The sequence below is a fragment of the Sparus aurata genome, chromosome 13 (assembly GCF_900880675.1).
Source record: "Sparus aurata chromosome 13, fSpaAur1.1, whole genome shotgun sequence".
Lineage (NCBI taxonomy): Eukaryota > Metazoa > Chordata > Actinopteri > Spariformes > Sparidae > Sparus > Sparus aurata.
The window spans coordinates 33,651,914-33,670,705 of record NC_044199.1 but is presented as its reverse complement, the minus strand read 5'-3'; the positions used below and the strand labels follow the sequence as shown (position 1 = coordinate 33,670,705).

Below are 18,792 nucleotides of genomic sequence, written 5' to 3'. Positions count from 1 at the left end.
GTGGCACCTGCCGATAAGGGAGGCAAAATGGTCTGTCATAAGTGAGCAGGATGCGATGTTTGAAACCCTTTGCTTCACTGCAGTCAAGTGTATGTTTGGAGAAAATGTCATTGTACTTCTCAAAATGTTGTCTGAGGATGTCATAAATGATTTTTGGATTTTCTTGAGGCTTTTTTGCTGGGTTGTTCCTCAGAGTTATCCTCACAATGTCCTTGGCCTTGCCCATTAATTTAGACATTATGTCTGAGTACTGCTCTTTCAGGGGTGTGGCTTGTTTTCTGAAATACACTTCCATCAGCTCTTCCCACTCACAAACTGTGTTCTTGTCAGACCCATCTCCCCTGAAGACTGGAGGCTCTCTCACGTCTGACTGTAGGACTAGCTTTGTAACAGTTAAATTGAGATAAGTGGCATCACTGGGTAACTGACCTGCACTGCTCTGAGCCTGCATGCTGTCTTACCCCTCTTTCTTCATGCTCACTCCTCAACTGTTCCTTTAAAGACTGTCCTACCTGATGGGCGTTGTGAGTAATCATATTATTTAAGGCTGGGGCGGTTGTATCTGAAAGGCTTGAAAGTGTAATCCCTTGACTAGGAGTAGAGGCTGCATTAGCAGGCATGCGTGTAGAACAAAAAGCTTGTGAATTCACATAATGTGAACCTCGGACGGGTGTATGAGGTAATTCACCAATAAATTTCCCCCTTCCAATGCTGAACTTAAAATTGTCAGTTGAGACATCGTCCTCATTCATTTTTCCCATAACATATGTCATTTTTCGAACTCTCGTATATCACTTATCTGTACACAAGAAAAATATCTTAAAATGGCAAATTTATCTTCATAGCAAGACAAGCAAATTAACTCAAAATATCAGAATAACTGAGCAAAAGAGTTTCTATTTTTCCTTTAAGTCTTTACGTTTGATACCCTTTTCCTTGTATCACTCTTCTTCAATACCAAAAAGTTCATTAATGTGATCATGTAACATGTATCAACCTCCGGTGACCAAGCAGGTGTTGATCCACAGCTCCAGGAATGCTGCTGAACCAGTCTGAAGCAGTGTGGATCCGGGTCACGGCACCACTGTAGCCGGTCTGGCCTGACACTGGCTTGCTACGGGCTCTGCGTTGTGTTTGTGGAAGGTGGAGAATGACACGAGGACAACTTCTGCCTTGCTGACCAGGGGGATTTATTCTGTGTAAAACACATCTAGAATGAGTACAGCAACTTCTCTCTTACAGCGTTCCATTTAGCACACCTCTCCTCACGGGGTCCGGAAACCGAGTGAGATTGACTACACTTACTGCCACTACTCTCTATCAATTAAATAAAACACAACATCAAATATTCTCCACCCAATCAGCAGCAATTTTTTAGTTATCATTTCATTGAACAAATTGGCATTAAAAAAATTACATAATGGAAGCTCATATACCTGTGTAAAACACATCAAGAATGAGTACAGCAACTTCTCTCTTACAGCTTTCCATTAAGCACACCTTTAGAAACAAGAAATCACATCGACCTGCATGAGAAACTGCGGTGAAGCTACTTTAGCTTAACTTAGCATGCTACAGAAAAGTGCTGCACACTCTGGAATAGTAAAAATAAATGTCTGACATTTACCAAGCAACATTTGTAAGTCTGTTTAGTGTTTTTTATTACATTTTAACACACTACAGTTGGGAATGCTCGTAACTCTTACCTCTCCTCACAGGGTCTGGAAACTGAGTGAGGAGAACAGCGTGAATTCACAGGAGGTGACATCACAGATGTCAAAGTTCACACAGTAAAATGAAACCTACCAAAATAAATTAAATTACCAAAATAAAAGCTCCCAAAAATAAACATAGAATTAGCTGTGAATACACACAAGGAAGAACAGCAAAACATGAAAAAGGGGTTTTGGTGAAATATGAACAACATAATAATTATACATTGGTTACATGTGCATTGTAATCTTGGACGATAGAGTTCGGTACCAGAATTTTGTGATATGGGATTGGCACTGGTTGCAGAATCTCATCTCAATATCTCTCTGCATCGAGATTGCCTTCAATGATGACAAGCCTAATTTTTCCAGTGAGGAAGATACTGCCCCACTCCATCACACTGCCTCCACCAAAACATGTTGCTCTATCAGTGCAGCAATCAGCATGCTGTTTTATGCGTATACTCCACACTTTGACTGCATGATTCAACTGCAGTAGGCAGAATCTGGACTCATTGCTGAAGATAACATTCCACCATATGTTCAGGTTCGAGTGCACGTGTTGCCAACACCTGTGCAAACAGGCCTGACGGTGAAGGGCAGTCATGGTAGGCCTCCTGGCTGCCTTGTGAGACCGGAGTTTGGCTGTATGCGGCCTGTTTCGTATTGTCTGGGCAGTGAGCCGTTGGCCATATCGTCCTGCAAACATTGACTGCAAATCAGGTACCTGACTGCACCTTCGGGATACCAGAATCTCAAAACAAGATTCAATAGCAACAGCAGAATAAGCCTTTTGGCATCGTAAGAGAACATTTTGCAATATTTCATGGGTGCATTCCACATACTCAGCTCTGCTGCTCATCCCATAAATGCATGTTCCTTACAAATGTGGCAAGGGAAATAAACAGACTCTCCAATTGTATAAGATGTATTGCCAGAAAGCATTCTTACAAGCAAGAAATAATCAACCAAACACACATTTCTTTACATTTTGTGCTTAGTTTAAATACAAACTTGGGTTAATAAACGTTACTATTAGTCATCAGAGGAAATCGCTGCATGGGGTGCCGTTTAGCTCAGTCGGTAGAGCAGGTGTCCCATGCACAAAGGCTTTGTCCTCAGCGGATCCGGGTTCAACTCCCGGGTCCCTTTGCTGTGTGCCACTCCCCCTCTCTCTACCTGTTTCCTGTCACATCTTCAACTGTCCTGTCAATAAAGCCAAAGGCCAAAAAATACTTTAAGAAAAAAAAAGAAAGAAAATAGCTGCATTAGTAGCTTAACTACTGTATATACTTGAGTCGAAGAACAGTTTGGATGATGCTTTCACCCTGCCAGACAGAATTCATGACAGCATAGTGTTAGATCCCGAGCTTTACCGCTGTCCAGGAGGTACTCGACCAGCTCTCCGTTATAAAGGGTTAGATCCCTGTAACCTATAAAAGGTTGCTAAAAAGTGGGAATTTTAAATAGGGATTTTTAAGCTGGTAATGAGGAGACTCGCCTAGCTTCTAACTGCCTGAATCCGAACGTCTACCCTGCTTCCTCTGGTTGGGCACCTGACATGAATAGCCCTTGAGTCAGATACAGCCACCAGCCACGCCCATTAATGGCAGCTCTCCTCTAAATGATCTGGGCTCTTGGTATGGTGCTAGGTTAGATTTTAAGGGCTTTTGGTAAACCCTAAGGGATTGTTTCAATTTGATTGGCTAGAGTAACCTTTAAGAACCCTTATGATATTATGCACACTTAACACCTGACTTTTACTTCCATCAAAGAGACATAAAATCAATGTCCACAACTTTAACTTTAACTATATTATGTTGGTTTTATTGCATAGACTTTAGCAAGGGCAAAGCATACAGCTCAATACTCATTTCAATTATAATCAATCATTATCCAAAAATATTTCTAAAATCTAAACCTTGTAAATAATAAATCAAATCAAGAGCTGAGGTTGGTTATATTACTTGGTTAGATCTGGGACGGAGAGGAGTTGGTCGATCCATTTGGTTGGCCTCTTCCTTCCTGCTGAAAGCTTCCAATCCCGAGGTGAATCACCACGCCCGCTGGACGTCTGGTAGTATCCTCAAAGTTGAAACTTCCTTCCAGCAGAGTGAACAAAAGTATTCCAAAATCAAATTGTAATCCACAGCTTGTTGGCAAAAATGGTTAATCCTAAACATTCAGCGGACTAATGGTTACTAACAGCTATCAACACATGTCTGCAAAATTGAATTAATTCTGTGTAGGCTCCTGCTAGCATTACGCACCTGAGGTCGATGTGGAAATGGGAGATGAACTAAGACCTAGAATGTCTAAAACGGTATATTTCTCAGTCAGTATATGATATACTTTCGCTAGATGTTTTGAAAGGTTGCTTGCGTTCTTGCAGTTACATGCAAAGGACTTGTTGCACTGTGGCAACGAGCATTATCTGTATCAATTCTCTTGAAATATAACATCACTTTTGGATGTTTGGCTCTCTCTTTCATTGTCACTCGGAGCAGGGTGTTTGTGTCTCTGTTTGTGCTGCCATGGGTGTGAGTGACCGACAGTCAGTAAGAGCCTGCAAGGAGAGGCTGCCACATGGAAAACAAGAACTGTCCGAAAGCCCAGAATTAACACTTTCGTCCTGCGTCAATGAAAACAAAACATTTATTGTGTCATAGTTTTTTTTTTAAATGAAAAATCTAGTTCATCATCGTCTTGTCTTAGTCTTGGAAAGAAGGTCGCAGATGAACATTTTTCGTTATAGTTTTAATACTGCATGAAACTGCATGAAAATACCAAAACACACTGGAGTGGTACTTTGAAAAATGTCTGGATGGAACTGTTGACAGGAACAGAGTTTTTGCAATTTATGCAGCAAGGAATTTTTGTACCATCTTGGAGTGTCACCTTCTTTTAAAGTTTAGAATGTTTATTTATTGATTGATTGACTGATCTACAAAATCAATTTGCACAGAAATATTTCTAAATGCTTAAGGCAAATATTGGCACATGTGAGTAATTTTGATAAATTAATCAGAATGCTTGTAATTAATGACATACATTTTTATTCACTTCATAGCCCTTATTATTATTATTATTATTATTGTTGTTGTTGTTGTTGTTATAATAATAATAATAATAATAATAATAATAATAATAATAATAATAATAAACATTTCTTGTGTATAGATTCAGGATCATGAAAAAGTGCAGGGCTCTATGCTGTAATTTTTTCCCAATGAGCACATGTGCTCCTAAAGTAAAATATCTGGGAGCACAAAGACATATGGGAGCACAAAAAATATTTATTTATGGATTTATCAAACACGTCACACTATAGGCAGCACAAACAAAATGATTTACAGTGTGTTACAGTGATTTCATTTTTTTCATTTCAGGCAGCACAAAACTATTTCTTAAATTTACACTGATTTAATTTTTTTTCATTTCATTTTGTATCATAGGTGTACTAAACACAAAGGATCTCAGTTGTCCAAGTGCATATCAATATTCATATAAAATAGTGGAAGCACTAGAATACAATAAAAAGAGGTGTGTCTTATTTGGCCCACTTAGGAACAAGATTTGATTGTCATTGTTTGATTTGACGATTTCGATTGTCACTGGGTCACATGACATGGAAGCTATTGAGAAAAAATCATAATTTCTGCATATTAATATATCAAATAGAGGAAGCACTCAAATACGATAGAAAGAGCTGTGTCTCATTTGTTCAGTTTACTAATACAATCTGCTGCTGGATTGTACACTGCTCAAAAAAATTAAAGGAACACTTTTTCTTTTGGGGTATGGCATGAGGTCAATTGAACCTGTCTGATAATGATCTAGTCAGTTAAGTAGCAGAGGGCGTAGTTAATCAGTTTCAGCTGTATTGGTGTTGATGGAATTAACAACAGGGGCACTAGAGTGGCAACAATGAGAAAACCCCCAAAACAGGACTGGTTTTGCATGTGGAGGTCATTTCAAGTTTCTCCCTCTTGATCTTTTTTGTCTGGTTTTCCACTAGTGCTGGTTTTGGCCAGAGTCATTATCACTACTGGCAGTATGAGGCGATTCCTTAACCCTACAAAGGTTGCACAGGTTGTCCAACTCCTCCAGGATGGCACATCCACACGTGCCACAGATTTAATTTTTCTCCCAGCACAATCTCCAGAACATTGAGGAGATTTCAGGAGACAGGCAGTTACTCTAGGAGAGCTGGAAAGGGCTGTAGAAGGTCCTCAACCCATCAGCAGGACCGATATCTGCTCCTTTGTGCAAGGAGGAACAGGTTGAGCACTGTCCGTGCTCTACAGAATGACCTCCAGCAGGCCACTGGTGTGAATGTCTCTGCCAAAACAATCAGAAACAAACTTCATGAGGGTGGCCTGAGGGCGCGACGTCCTGTAGTGGGCCCTGTGCTCATTATGTTTCGGTCCATCAGGTGCTGCCAGTTTGCTCCTCAGACTTTACAGAAGCTCAGGGATGCCCTTACACAGATCTGGGAGGACATCCCACAAGATGCCATCCGTCGTCTTATTAAGAGCATGCTGCAACGTTGTCAAGCATGCATACAAGCACGTGGGGGCCACACAAGATATTGAAGGCATTTTGAGTTACAGAAATTACATTTTGGCAAAATGGACTAGCCAGCAACATCATTATTTCACTTTGATTTCCGGGGTGTCTATACAATTAAGCCCTCTGTAGGCTGAAAACTTTTATTTCCATGAAAAGATTTGGCATACTTTCGTTTCTAAGACATTGCCCTGTCCATATCTGTATAGATATCCAACATAATTTCTTTTCACATTGAGATCTGTTTTCAAAGTATTTTTTTGTATATTTATGCCAAGTAATTTAATGACTTAGACTTAGACTTTATTTTACTGTCATTGGAATTACACTTCACAATGTGATGAGAACATCATTTAGTTTCAGTGGCTCAGGATAGTCCAGGATAAAAAAAAAACAACAGCATGTAAATTTCGGACGTTGCAGCCACATGATTGTAATTTTGTGAACAATTGCAGACGAAGTAGCTTGTGATGGTAACTTGTGACCTTTGCTCACACACTGTGCGCTGAAATCATTTTCCCAGTTCGCACATACATTTTTTTAGGGGCAAATGCGAGTGAAAAGCTCGCACTGTAGAGCCTTGAAGTGCATCATATCCTTAACTAAACTCTGGACCTGTGACCTTTTACACTCTTCATTTAAATAAAACAGTAGATTAGATTATTACTTTTTATTATTACCAAATCTTATTTAACATTTTTGACAAATTTTCAGCATATGAACACACATTTATTCAATTTTAACTAAAATGAATATAAATGTATTACAGAGACATATTCAATAAACATATCAATCATAATAATTAATCAAACGTGTCTGAGACAGTCAAAATCTGGCTTTTTGCAGTAGCTATGTACAGATATGATATGCACATGCAGTTTCTGCCAAAATCAATCATGAAGGCTATAAAGTGTATTAGAGTTTGTCCGATGATAATTAAACATTAAATCTTAGTAGTGTAAGCTTTATCTGAATACTGTGCTATCTATTCATGTTTATAAGGATAGTTTCACACATTTATGCATGATTTTCTTTGTAATGGATATCCTTATGATCATAATTTGGAGTGGTAGTTACTCAATTGTTGTGATCAGAAGTTAAGAATATTGTAAACCTTTCAGTTTATCAAACATTTTTTAAATTATTTTTCAGTCATTTTTCATCTGTTAATTCAGGAATATAAGTTGACTGTAAAAAAGATAATCAAAGATCGGATATTCGTTTCAGCTAAGCTTTATAAAACACTTTGTATAGAATGAAGAATACATTTTGTCCTCCATCTCTGACAAAGAGAGATATTATAGATTCAGAACCATTATGGAGCATGTGCACATTGTTTCATGACAGACTGAAATTCTTGTAATATATATTCCTAAGGTGAGACCTCAGCCTTGGCTGTTATAACTGAAAGCTTCAGCTGACAGCATAAATGGCATATGAAGAGAGGTCTGATGGTCTGATCCCTGATTCCATAGATGAGAGCACTTAGGCATCTCGGAAAGATGATAATACACAGATAAACAACAATTTGAATGCGCACCAGTAACAGCCTGTTTAGGACCTTTGAAATAGCTATGAGCATTGGGTTATGTATGGTTGAGGAGAGACTGAGGCCCAGCTGCACCAGATGCAGCAGCAGTGTCTTACAAACCTTTTGTGCTGAAGCTTTGTCTGTGGAAGCTGACCTGGCTGCTACCATCACACCAATGTAGGAGGAAGTGATTGCCAGACTCGCTAAGATGAACACAAAATAAGTGTAGGCCATGCTATAAAGATTAGAGATTGGGCCAAGAATCATAGCTATGGCAGAGCAATGATCTGTCATCTGTAGGCTCTGCAGGTCTTCAAATGCAAAATTTAACAGCAAAAGAACTTGAACGAGAATATTAAGTAAACTGAAGGTCCAAACAACACAAATAGCCATCCTTGTGTTTCTGATGGTGATGATGGTAGCATGTCTCAGTGGGTAGCACACAGCTACATATCTCTCCAGAGACATCACCACCAGTGTGAGTGGCGAGATTTCATTTGTGAGATTGATGAGCATGACAAGGACACCACAGACAGGATACGTCAGTCTTATTCTAAAAGCAGCCAGTATGTACATTAACTGACTGAGTGCCATCAGTACAGTGTCTGCAAATAGTAGATTATACAGAAGAATGTAACGGGAGGTCTCACAAAACACAGATTTACTCCTTAAAGTGAATAACATTGTTCCATTAATAAAGAGAAACAGAAAACATGGCAGTGTGGACACGGTGAACAGCATTCCTCTTTCGAGTAATCCCCGTCCAACAGTGATGTTGATCTGAGATTGAGTTGCATTTGACATCTTAGAGAAGTATTTAAGATACATATTGAATAATAGAAAATATTGAACTATCGATGCAATTGAACACCAAAAGGAAGAAGAAAAAATGTCCAGTCCATATTCCATTACAGCACAGAATTCTACTGAGTTCCATGCAAAACCAGAGTAGAAGTCTGGCTTGTGTCTTTGTGAGCAGAGCTTGTCTGCAGGGTACATCTGCCCTCACATATTGTTCATAAGCGTTGTCCTCAATTTACATCATGTGGTAGAATCACATGTCAGCATTAACAACAAATTATTCATTGGTGACCTCAACCCTCGAGTACATCACCCTCATTAACCAGGTGCTACGGCAACATGGATGTGGATGTGGTTATCCCTGTCCATGATGCAGTAGCATCATGTCCACCTTATACTGGATATTTGAGGTGTGAATCTTCACTGGCCTCATGATTCGATTAGATTATGATTCAGCTGTCAATGATTTGAAGGCAAAACAATTCTCAATGCACTGCAATGCATCTCAGTTTATGGCATTCTCATTGTTCTATATTACTGCACATGGCTACTTTTCATCATTTCAACGTGATTAGTAATTGTTGTTTGGCAGAAGTCACACTCAGTGTGGGTCTCGTCCAGTTCACGTTTACCATCAAGTTAATAAAATCTGAAATGTGCCCCAAGATTGCTCTACAAGTTTTTTTTATGATTTATCAGTCGCAGATGATCTCTGCCTCCCTCCAACTCACCTCCTCCTGACATAGTGACGTTTGCATAATGTCCGCCTTCAGTTCAAAGCATGGGAGAAACATCGCAACGCAATTTTATTGTCCAGCTGGACAATCAACAATCAGAATAAGCGACAGACTGTTGAATATGCTCTGTCTCTGAATTGATGTAGAATCTTCCACATCAGCATTGCGATGCATCTTGTAATCGAGAAATGTCCACACCTCTACTTAATATACACCTACTTTCTTCACACGTGTTACTGTACGATTCTGTCCTATACCATTCACTGTTCTTTATAGTCACCATAACTTCAGTTTTCATGAAGGGAGAAATTAGCTAAAGAGACCAAAACCATTTTTGAATATTTTGTTTCCTGCTATAAAGTTGGGCATTTTTGAAATGGGCTCTTATAGAGACTGTCAAGCTTTTTGAGCCTTAAATGGCTTTGAGGAACCAGAAGTTTTGTTACTTCTCTGTTGGCGTCCCAGCCCCGGAGGTAAAGCCTTAAGGAAACCATGTGCGACTATGGACACCAGACAGTGCCTCAGCTGTTCAGTACCTCTGAACAGCCTTGCATTTAACCATAACATGCTAATGCAAATACTAAGTGTGGTAAACTTACTGCATGGAGTGGAGGACAGAACACGTCCAGCTGTATTATGCCATTTTATCCATTTCATCTGTCGGCCTGGCTCTACTTGGTTTTGATTGGGTGTGGCAGCCCGGTGTGGCTTGTTGAAAAATGGCATTACTCTGGACTGCAAAGAGCTGCTCATGTTCTTAGGGAAAAAGGAGGGGTTTTATCTGAGAAGCTTCAGTGTGCTCACAACAAAGAAGCATGCAGGTGAACCAGGCACAGAACACAGTAGCCTTTTTTACACAGCAACACCACATTATCTCTGCAGCATTGGTTCGCCAATTCTCCGACGATGTTGATTCACACAGGGCAAAGCATCTCCGCTTTAAAGACGAACCGCTGTGTAATTCACACAGTAAGCCGGCACTGCGGCTCCTAAAGAGGCGTGACGGTACACGTTATGACTGTTTATGACTGTTTTCAAGGTGTTTCCCCAGTGTTCCCCCTGTCAATCTAAACCTGCTGACAGTTTATAATCATAAGGATGCTGTTATAATGTGTTGTGATTGAGATCTTGACCCACCAAACATCCTGGAAAGTTACGAAGTTAAGTTTTTTAAACTGGAAGCTGTCTGACTCCCTCACTCACGGGGAGGGAGGTTGTTTTCCGGGGGAAAGTTCACTGAAGTCTCGGTCGGAGGGCGCGGTGAGTTATTTTCATCACAAACACTTGGTGAGTTAAAGTTTTTTGCCGGTGACAGACGCTGTTTTTTGGCAGAAACGTGACGAAGAGCTGGTAGGACATTCGGGAGGACAGCCAGGAGGACAGATGCATCTCCACAATCAGCTTTGTTTTTTAATTTAATACTATCAATTTAATTGTTTTCATCATAAGTTGCCAAAGATAGTTACAGTTACTACGTTACTTTGTTGAGTGAGGGACCTGTGCAGTTATCAGACTGTACGACCGACACACCCCTGCTCCACGCTGCCGGCTTATCTGTTCACACTGGCTCAGTTCGCCAATAATACAGCCCTGATACTACCTCCAAAAGCGGATCAGCGCCGGAGTGAAAATTCACCCAGAGGAGGAGGCGGAGAATTAGCGCAGGATCCACACATGCAAACAGCAGTGTGAATGGGGCTACTGACTCTCTGAGCTGGAGTCTGTGCAAGCAGCAAAGCTGTCTTGAATAATGCCTTCAGAGAGGGACAATGCATAGGCTAATAGAGATCATTCACAAACCCTCCAGTACAAATGCCAATTCCTATTGAGGGGAGGAGGCATGTGCCACTCAGGCTTTCCTCCACCCAGGAGGCTACAGACTGCTCTGATATGATGATTCATTTTTCGTTGATATCAATACTACATGTATTTGGACGTATCAGCAATATCGACATTATCCAGCAACATTGTGAACAACCCACATGGAAGCCAGAGAGACTGAGCAAGGAAATATTCTGGGCAGAACTTTGACTTCTGCAGCCGACTGTCCAGTCACTCCAGACAGTCGGCTGCTCTATTCACACATGTGGCTGGACTGTCAGAAATGATACTTACTCTTGATACTCTTATTTAAATAAGACTCAAGGTTACAATTAAGAGTGTTCTGATCTGAATCCAAAGGACAATTCTTTCCTTTATTGTCATCTTGGTTTGATACTTTTACTTTTAATCTATTGGTTGGTTGTTTGCTACAACTGTGATTAATGTCCCATGTCCTCTTTATTTTGTCTTTGTGTTTTCTCAAATTTCCCCTCGAGGGACAATAAAGACCTGAACTGAATCTTTAGTTGTTAGCTGATAGTAGCATAGTAGAATCACCATTCAAATCTTATATCTTATATCTATAAATAATTATTTTTATTTTGATTGATTCAAATAAATAGGTTTAATGTAAATTCTGAATAAACAAATTCAATTGCCTACGATACAGTACTAAGAAAAAACAGAATAAAGGAAAAATAGCTGTTAAGGATCAGTGGCCAATAAATAGGGGCCCCTTAGTCACAATAAAACAGATTAATCGATGGAGCACAAGGTTGAAGCCTTGAACAGTAAGAAGCAAGAATAGTAAAAACTTAACTAAATGTAAAACACAATATCTTTACTACTACACTTAAAACCAGCTTATTTATTTTCTGTATTGTCTCCAGTCTTTTATAAAGTGTAAAGTGTAGTAGACACTCAAAATAAAAGACTGGAGACAGTCATAGTTCATCGTATTTTTAAGCCTACAGGCAATATATTCTGTTATTGTTTATCTCTTGCTACTGTGCCTGAGAAAAACTCAGGCACAAAAAATTTTCAGCACCTTTTATAATTGTAGACCTTTGTGTTTGTTGAGTGTGTTTGTATAGACGTTTTCAAACAGTGTGCATTCAAGTTCGACATTTATAAATAAATAAGATATGGTGTTGTTCACAATACATGCTGTGTTTTATTACTTGCATTACAAGTTTGCAGATGTTGCAAACACATTCTGGAAAAATATTGTGTGCCTAATCCAATCCGTTTTCAGGCACTATAAGATACATACTTAAACCCAGTGGCCACTCTATTAGGTACACCTGTAAAATCAAATGCAATGATATTGATCAGCTCAGCCATAAATTCTGTCTTTAACACTGTTTATTTTTGACTCACACTTTCGGAAAAGTATTAATAAAACCATTCTGTATGTTTATTATGAAGTTGTAGTTTAAGTGTTGAATTGAACTTCATTATATTAAAGGTGTTTCTAATATTTATTAGGCAATACCATTTAAAAATATGGGGGGAAGAATAACAGAAAGTTATGTGAATATTTGTGTGTCACCATCGCATACTTCAGTTATAACCATATAGTTGAATCAATATTGCGTGGAAGGCTTTAATAACAGCAGGCCATTATATGCTTTGTAAAGGCAGAATATGTGGAAGAGAAGTTTACTAGATTGTATTGGATTGTAGAGGTGTACCTACCAGTGTGAACTAGGAGTGGATTATTTCTTGGTGTCACTTAAAAGTATCACTGATGCAGTAAATTTAGTTTATTCTGTCATTATACATTGAACTTATGACTAGGCCATACCTTTATAACAGCCCCTTTTAAATTTCTCCATACACTTTTTTTAAAAGCTCATGTATTTGACTCTGTGTGACTCTGAATCTTTTCCTGTATATTTTTGTCTGTAACATGAAAGCTTATGTGGAAATTAAAGAGTTGGCTGACACAACAAAATATGACAAACACAAATATACAGTGTAAGTATTTATACACTTGAGGTTATTAATGGCTTGCAAGCACACTTATAAAAGGAGCTAAGCTGCACATTGAAAGTTATAATGAGGTAACATTTTGTTACAAAGAATATTCATCTGTTACACAAAGTGAACATCTAGACTGACAGTACAGATTGTACATGAGGTCGGGCCTGATGGTTTGGTCTCAGACATCTTGGGAAGATGATAATAATATAATTAAAAATTATCGGAAAGTTTTAACAACAACTGGCCATTATAAGCTTTGTAAAGGTAGAATCTGGATTGCTTTAGGTTGTTTAACTGTACTTAATATGGTGGCCAAAGAATATCCCTGGTCTTATTTAGGTAATTTTGTAAATTCATCTTGAAGTTGTAACTGACATGTGCTTCTGTTATTCCTGTACTTTATTAAATATTCTTGCATTAATATTTCACCATATAGATTTGATTTTTTTTTTAAGCTCATATAGTATGCCTTGAATGAAAGTTCATGGGTCACAGTTATATTCATTGTGTCCTGTGACTCTGATGCTTTACCTCTGTACTATTGTCTGTGAAACAAACACAATACAAAATGTAAGTATTTATATACTATAGGTTGTTGATAGTTTGCAGCAAATCACACTTTTAAAAAAGCAACATACCTCACAATCTCAGTTTAAAGTTTAAAGAAATTAACACACTTTATTATAAATAAATATTTATCTATAAAGTGACAGAAAGTGATCCTCTACACTGACAGCACAGATTGTACATGAGGACGGGTCTGATGGTTTGGTCTCTGATTCCATAGATGAGTGAAGTCAGACATCTTGGGAAAATGAAAAAACACACATAAAAAACAATCTGGATGTACACTAATATTATTCTGTCTAGGACCTTTGAGACAGCTATGAGCATTGGGTTATGTATAGTTGAGGAGAGACTGAGGCCCACCTGCACCAGATGCAGCAGCAGTGTATTTCTCACCTTTCTTGCTGAAGCTTTGTCTGTGGAGGCTGACCTGGCTGCTAAAATCACACCGATATAGGAGCAACTGACTGCCACACCCGTTGATAGAAACAGACAATAAGTGAAGGCTTTGTCATAAAATTCAGAAAGTGGGTCAAGCAACATGCTTTCTTTGCCACAAAAACGTTTCATCTGCAGGCTCTGCAGTTCTTCAAATTGGAAATTTAGCAGCAAAAAAACTTTAGGGAGAACACTTAATGCACCGAAAGTCCAAACCAGCATAATAGCTACCCCTGTGTTTCTGATGGTGATGATGCTTGCATGTCTCAGAGGGTAACAGACAGCTACATATCTTTCCAGAGACATCACCACCAATGTGAGAGGAGAGATCTCAGTTGTGAGATTTGCGAGCATGGTAAAAACACCACACACAGGATATGTCAGTGTTACTTTGGAAGCAGCCAGTATGTACATTAACTGGCCATGTATCAACAGTACAGTGTCTGCAAAAAGGAGGTTATAAAGAAGAATGTAACGGGAGGTGTCACGAAACACAGATTTACTCCTCAGGGTGAACAACATGATCCCATTAATGTAGAGAAAAACACAACATGGCACTGTAGTCAGAATGGAAAACATCACTCTTTCCAGTAACCCCTGATACTGCAGTCCACCAGTGGAGTTATTCTGAGACTGATTTGCATACATTTTAGCCAAACATTTAATGAACCAAAAATATTAACCTGTTAATCTAATTGGAGCACAAAAATACAATGCATTCTATTAAGTTTCTGTTCCAATGATAGTGAAGGTCCATCAACTTTGCAGGGATGCCTCGTCATTTCACAGGAAATCTCACAAGACACAGCTTACTCCTCAATGTGGTGATAACGTGATCCCATCATTGAAGAGAAACACAGCCTGGTTCTGTAGACACAGGTGAAAGCATTGCTTTCTCAAAGCAAAACACCTATGTAACAGGGATGTTGGTTTGAACTGGAGTTGCATTTGGCATCCTAAGTGAAGAAGATTGAAAATGACAAAGTCTTGATGTAATTGGCAGCAAAAGCAAAAAAAAAAATCTTACCCAGTCTGTATTCCTACAAATGTGAAAATATTTCATCTCCAGAGCAAAGAATGTCACTGAGTTCAAATGCAAAATCTGAAATGATCCATGTTGTGTAGGCAGATCTGGACTGCAGGGTATGCCTGCCTTCACGTTGTTTATGAGCTCTGTCCTCGCTTCACATGGGACAATCACATGTCAGCATTGACAAATTATTCATGAATGATGTAATTTATCTACAACCTCCTCCTCCTCTTCAGTGCCCTGATCAATGTCATAGTATCTATGATGCAGCAACAATTTCCCAGTGGTGCTCATATAGTTTTGCGAGTGCTTTGGTTGGCTGTTTAAACATTGCCGTGAAAATGTTGTGATGTTTGAGGAAACCAACAACTTTGATGATAGTTCATATTAACAAAACTATTTATTTATTCAATTGTTTGTTACAGAGGAACTCTCTAATAATGCCTGAATTTAGTAAATCCCTGTCCTCTAAACTTGGTGGGCTAGTGTCCTTAAGCAGATCTGGAGTTATATGCTGTCTTGATTGTTTTGATGGAGGTATGGGGTGCCCTGCAAAGCCCAGGACAGGCTCCCACATAGGTGCAGAACTGAGCTGCCAGGGATCCAACCTGCAACAAGTGCTGGCCACATATCAACCATCCTCATTCACTTTCACCTACTCATGATAAAGTTATGTATCTCTGACAAAATCCTCCTCCTCACCTATAAATCTCTCAGTGTCCTTTTCTATCAGACCTCCCGCTTTATCATGTCCTGGATTTCAGGGTCCTCAGAGACAAGTCTGTTCATCACCCAACACACTGGCCTGAGGTTTTTTGGAGACAGAGCCATTTGGAACTCTCTACTGGCAGAGATCAACCAAATGGCACCATTGCACTCACTCCTATTAACCTGCCTGTTCACCAAGGTCTATGGTCTAAGTCAGTCTTGTCAGCTTCCTTGGTCCCTTGAGTTGTCGTCATTATTATTATGTCTCCTGCTTCAAGGTGTCCACCATCATCCCCATCAACAAAAAACACGGATCACAGGACTTAATGACCACAGACCAATTACACTGACCTCTGATAAAAAGCCATTAACCACCTTTTGTTGTCCCACCTGAGAACCATCACTGGCATACTCCTAAACGCCCAGCAGGTTGCTAACAGACCCACTTATTCCAATTCATTCATCAGCACTTAGACTCCTCAGGAACCTATGCCTGACCTATCACCAACTTTCTCTTTCTGACAGGATGCAGCATTTGAAGCTGGGAAAATGTGTCTTGTGTGTTTCTTCCAACCTGTCAGCACCGATTTCCCCTGAAGGCTGCATCCCTTACCCTCTGCTCTTTTACGTGTACAGTAGAAGCTACACCGGCACTCTTAAGTCTGTCAAGCTTATGATGTTTGCAGATAACAACCCTCTCATTGGACTCCTCCCTGGAGGGGATGCGTCTGCCTAAAGGTAGGAGATTGACAATTTGGTGACCTGGCCTGTTCAGAACAACTTGGAGCTTAACACTGGACAGCTATTAAGATAAGATAGATACGAACAGTTGTGTGTGTTTGTTTTGTTATGTGCGCACTGTATAGACTGACTAGGTAGGAATGATTTCCTGTGCCATTCCTTTAGGCAGCGGGGTTGAATTAGTCTGTTGCTAATTAGTCTGTTTGTGGAGGGGTGAGAGGCATTGTCTATGATTGCCAGCAGTTTTGCCAGCATCCTGTCCTCCATCACCTCCTCCAGGGTGACAAGCTCAGAGTCAACAACAGACCCTGCCTTCTTAATGAGTTTATTCAGTCTGTTTGCATGCTTCGCTTTGATGCCTGCACCCCAGGACACCACAGTGAAGAAGATTGTGCTTGCAACAAAAGACAGAACATCTGGAGCATCCGGTTGGAGACATTAAAGGGATATTCCTGTGTAAGTTTGATCCATGGTCTAACACACCGTGTCACTGTGTAAGACTCCCTCTTGAGAGATCAAGTTAGCAGACCGCTAATTTACGGAGTTTTATCAACCTCAGAAACAACCACACGACAACAATACATTGCAGTAAATGGATCCGTGTGTAAACCGCCACCAAAAAGCCACAAATAATGCTCAGAACAGCACCAAACTTCAGCAACAGTACAAATAGGGTCTCAGCACATAGTCCAGGGCATCTAACCTCCGCTAGCTTAGCTGGATTTCTACTAAGAAGCTGACAGAATTTACCACTCTTCTGCAGCAGCTTCCTGTTGACGGGAAGTCCCGACGACTTGATTACCGAGTGCAGTGGAGTTCTGCAGCTCATGGCTGAAAATGTATGATTATGACTCCATGGAAAAACAATCAAAGTTCATATGTGTCTTACCTGCCAGTTTATAACAGTTATTATCGAGAGCGGACAGGGAAAAGAACGGAATTGAGCATTTCTAACCGCACTCGGTAATCGTCGCGTCGGGACTTCCCCGACCCGGAAGCTGATGGAAGAGAGTTGAAATCTGTTTTTAGCTTCCCAATAGAACTCCAGCTAAGCTAGCGGAGGCTAGATGCCCCGGACTATGTGCTGAGACCCTATTTGTACTGTTGCTGAAGTTTGGTGCTGTTCTGAGCATTATTTGTGGCTTTTTGGTGGCGGTTTATATTGGGATCCATTTACTGCAGTGTATTGTTGTCGTGTGGTCGTTTCTGAGGTTGATAAAACTCCGTAAATTAGCGGTCTGCTAACTTGATCTCTCGAGAGGAAGTCTAACACAGTTTCACTGTGATTTAGACCATGGATTAAACTTACACTGGAATATCCCTTTAAATGTTTCTGCCCCCCCTGGGAGCAATAAATGTTTTTCCAGGAAGTTGTTTGATTTGATCGCATTGGAAACATACGGTACTCTTATCTGTGCGGGTGACTTTAATATTCTTCTTAACCCTTTATTAGATTCAACCAACAAGAAAAGAAGATGGAACCCCACAAAAAAACTTGCTAATAAGGCACTTAAAGACCTGGGACTGATTGATGTATGGCGCTCCATGCATGGATCAGACCCCGGATACACTTTCTATTCGGCAAGACATACAGCTTATTCAAGAATAGATTACTTTTTTATGCATAGCATATTTATACAGACTGAAAGACTGTAGAATAGGCCTGAGGGACCTCTCAGATCATTCTGGTCTTTACCTGACATTACATTTAGAGGGCAGACCGCCAAAAACATTGTGGAGGTTTAACACTGGTATGCTGAACCATCAAAATTTCGCAAGCTCAATATTTATTTACAGGACAATGATAACGGGGAGGTGAACCCCAGCATATTATGGAATGCAGCCAAAGCTGTTCTTAAGGGGAAGATCATAGCCAGGACAGCCGCTTTGAAAAAAGTAAAAGCTCAGAATTTGTCAAAATTGGAGGAAAAATTGAGAGACCTGGTAGAAGTGCACAGTGCTAACACAGAACCCTCCATTATATACCAAATCAGAACTGTTCGACAGGAGATAGATAAAATACTAGGCGAGGAAGTGGAGAAAAACATGAGGTTCATGAAACAGAGATATTATGAGGCAGGCTCTAAAGCCACAAAACTGCTAGCTTGGAGGCTAAGGAAACAGTTAGCAGAAAACACCATCCATAAGATT

At 39.9% G+C, this 18,792-nt stretch overlaps 2 protein-coding genes across 2 annotated transcripts; both read right to left on the bottom strand.

Moving 5' to 3' along the window:
• Window positions 1–281: 281 nt before the first annotated feature.
• Window positions 282–8,628, bottom strand: LOC115593649 (odorant receptor 131-2-like). Its single transcript, XM_030437234.1, has 2 exons — window positions 7,687–8,628; window positions 282–429 (listed from the first exon to the last, which is right to left on the bottom strand). Exons 1-2 carry the CDS (start codon window positions 8,614–8,616, stop codon window positions 394–396), a joined length of 966 nt encoding a protein of 321 aa, XP_030293094.1. The 5' UTR covers window positions 8,617–8,628; the 3' UTR covers window positions 282–393.
• Window positions 8,629–13,856: 5,228 nt separating this feature from the next.
• Window positions 13,857–14,852, bottom strand: LOC115593868 (odorant receptor 131-2-like). The gene has a single exon (XM_030437541.1). The coding sequence runs from the start codon at window positions 14,808–14,810 to the stop codon at window positions 13,857–13,859; it is 954 nt and encodes a 317-aa protein (XP_030293401.1). The 5' UTR covers window positions 14,811–14,852.
• Window positions 14,853–18,792: the final 3,940 nt, after the last annotated feature.

Coding starts and splice junctions, on each gene's coding strand:
- LOC115593649 (XM_030437234.1), bottom strand. CDS start 8,616: ATGTCAAATGCAACTCAATCTCAGATCAACATCACTGTTGGACGGGGA. Junction 430..7,686: donor GCTGTCAGCTGAAGCTTTCA/GTTATAACAGCC, acceptor AGAGCAGTGCAG/GTCAGTTACCCAGTGATGCC.
- LOC115593868 (XM_030437541.1), bottom strand. CDS start 14,810: ATGTATGCAAATCAGTCTCAGAATAACTCCACTGGTGGACTGCAGTAT.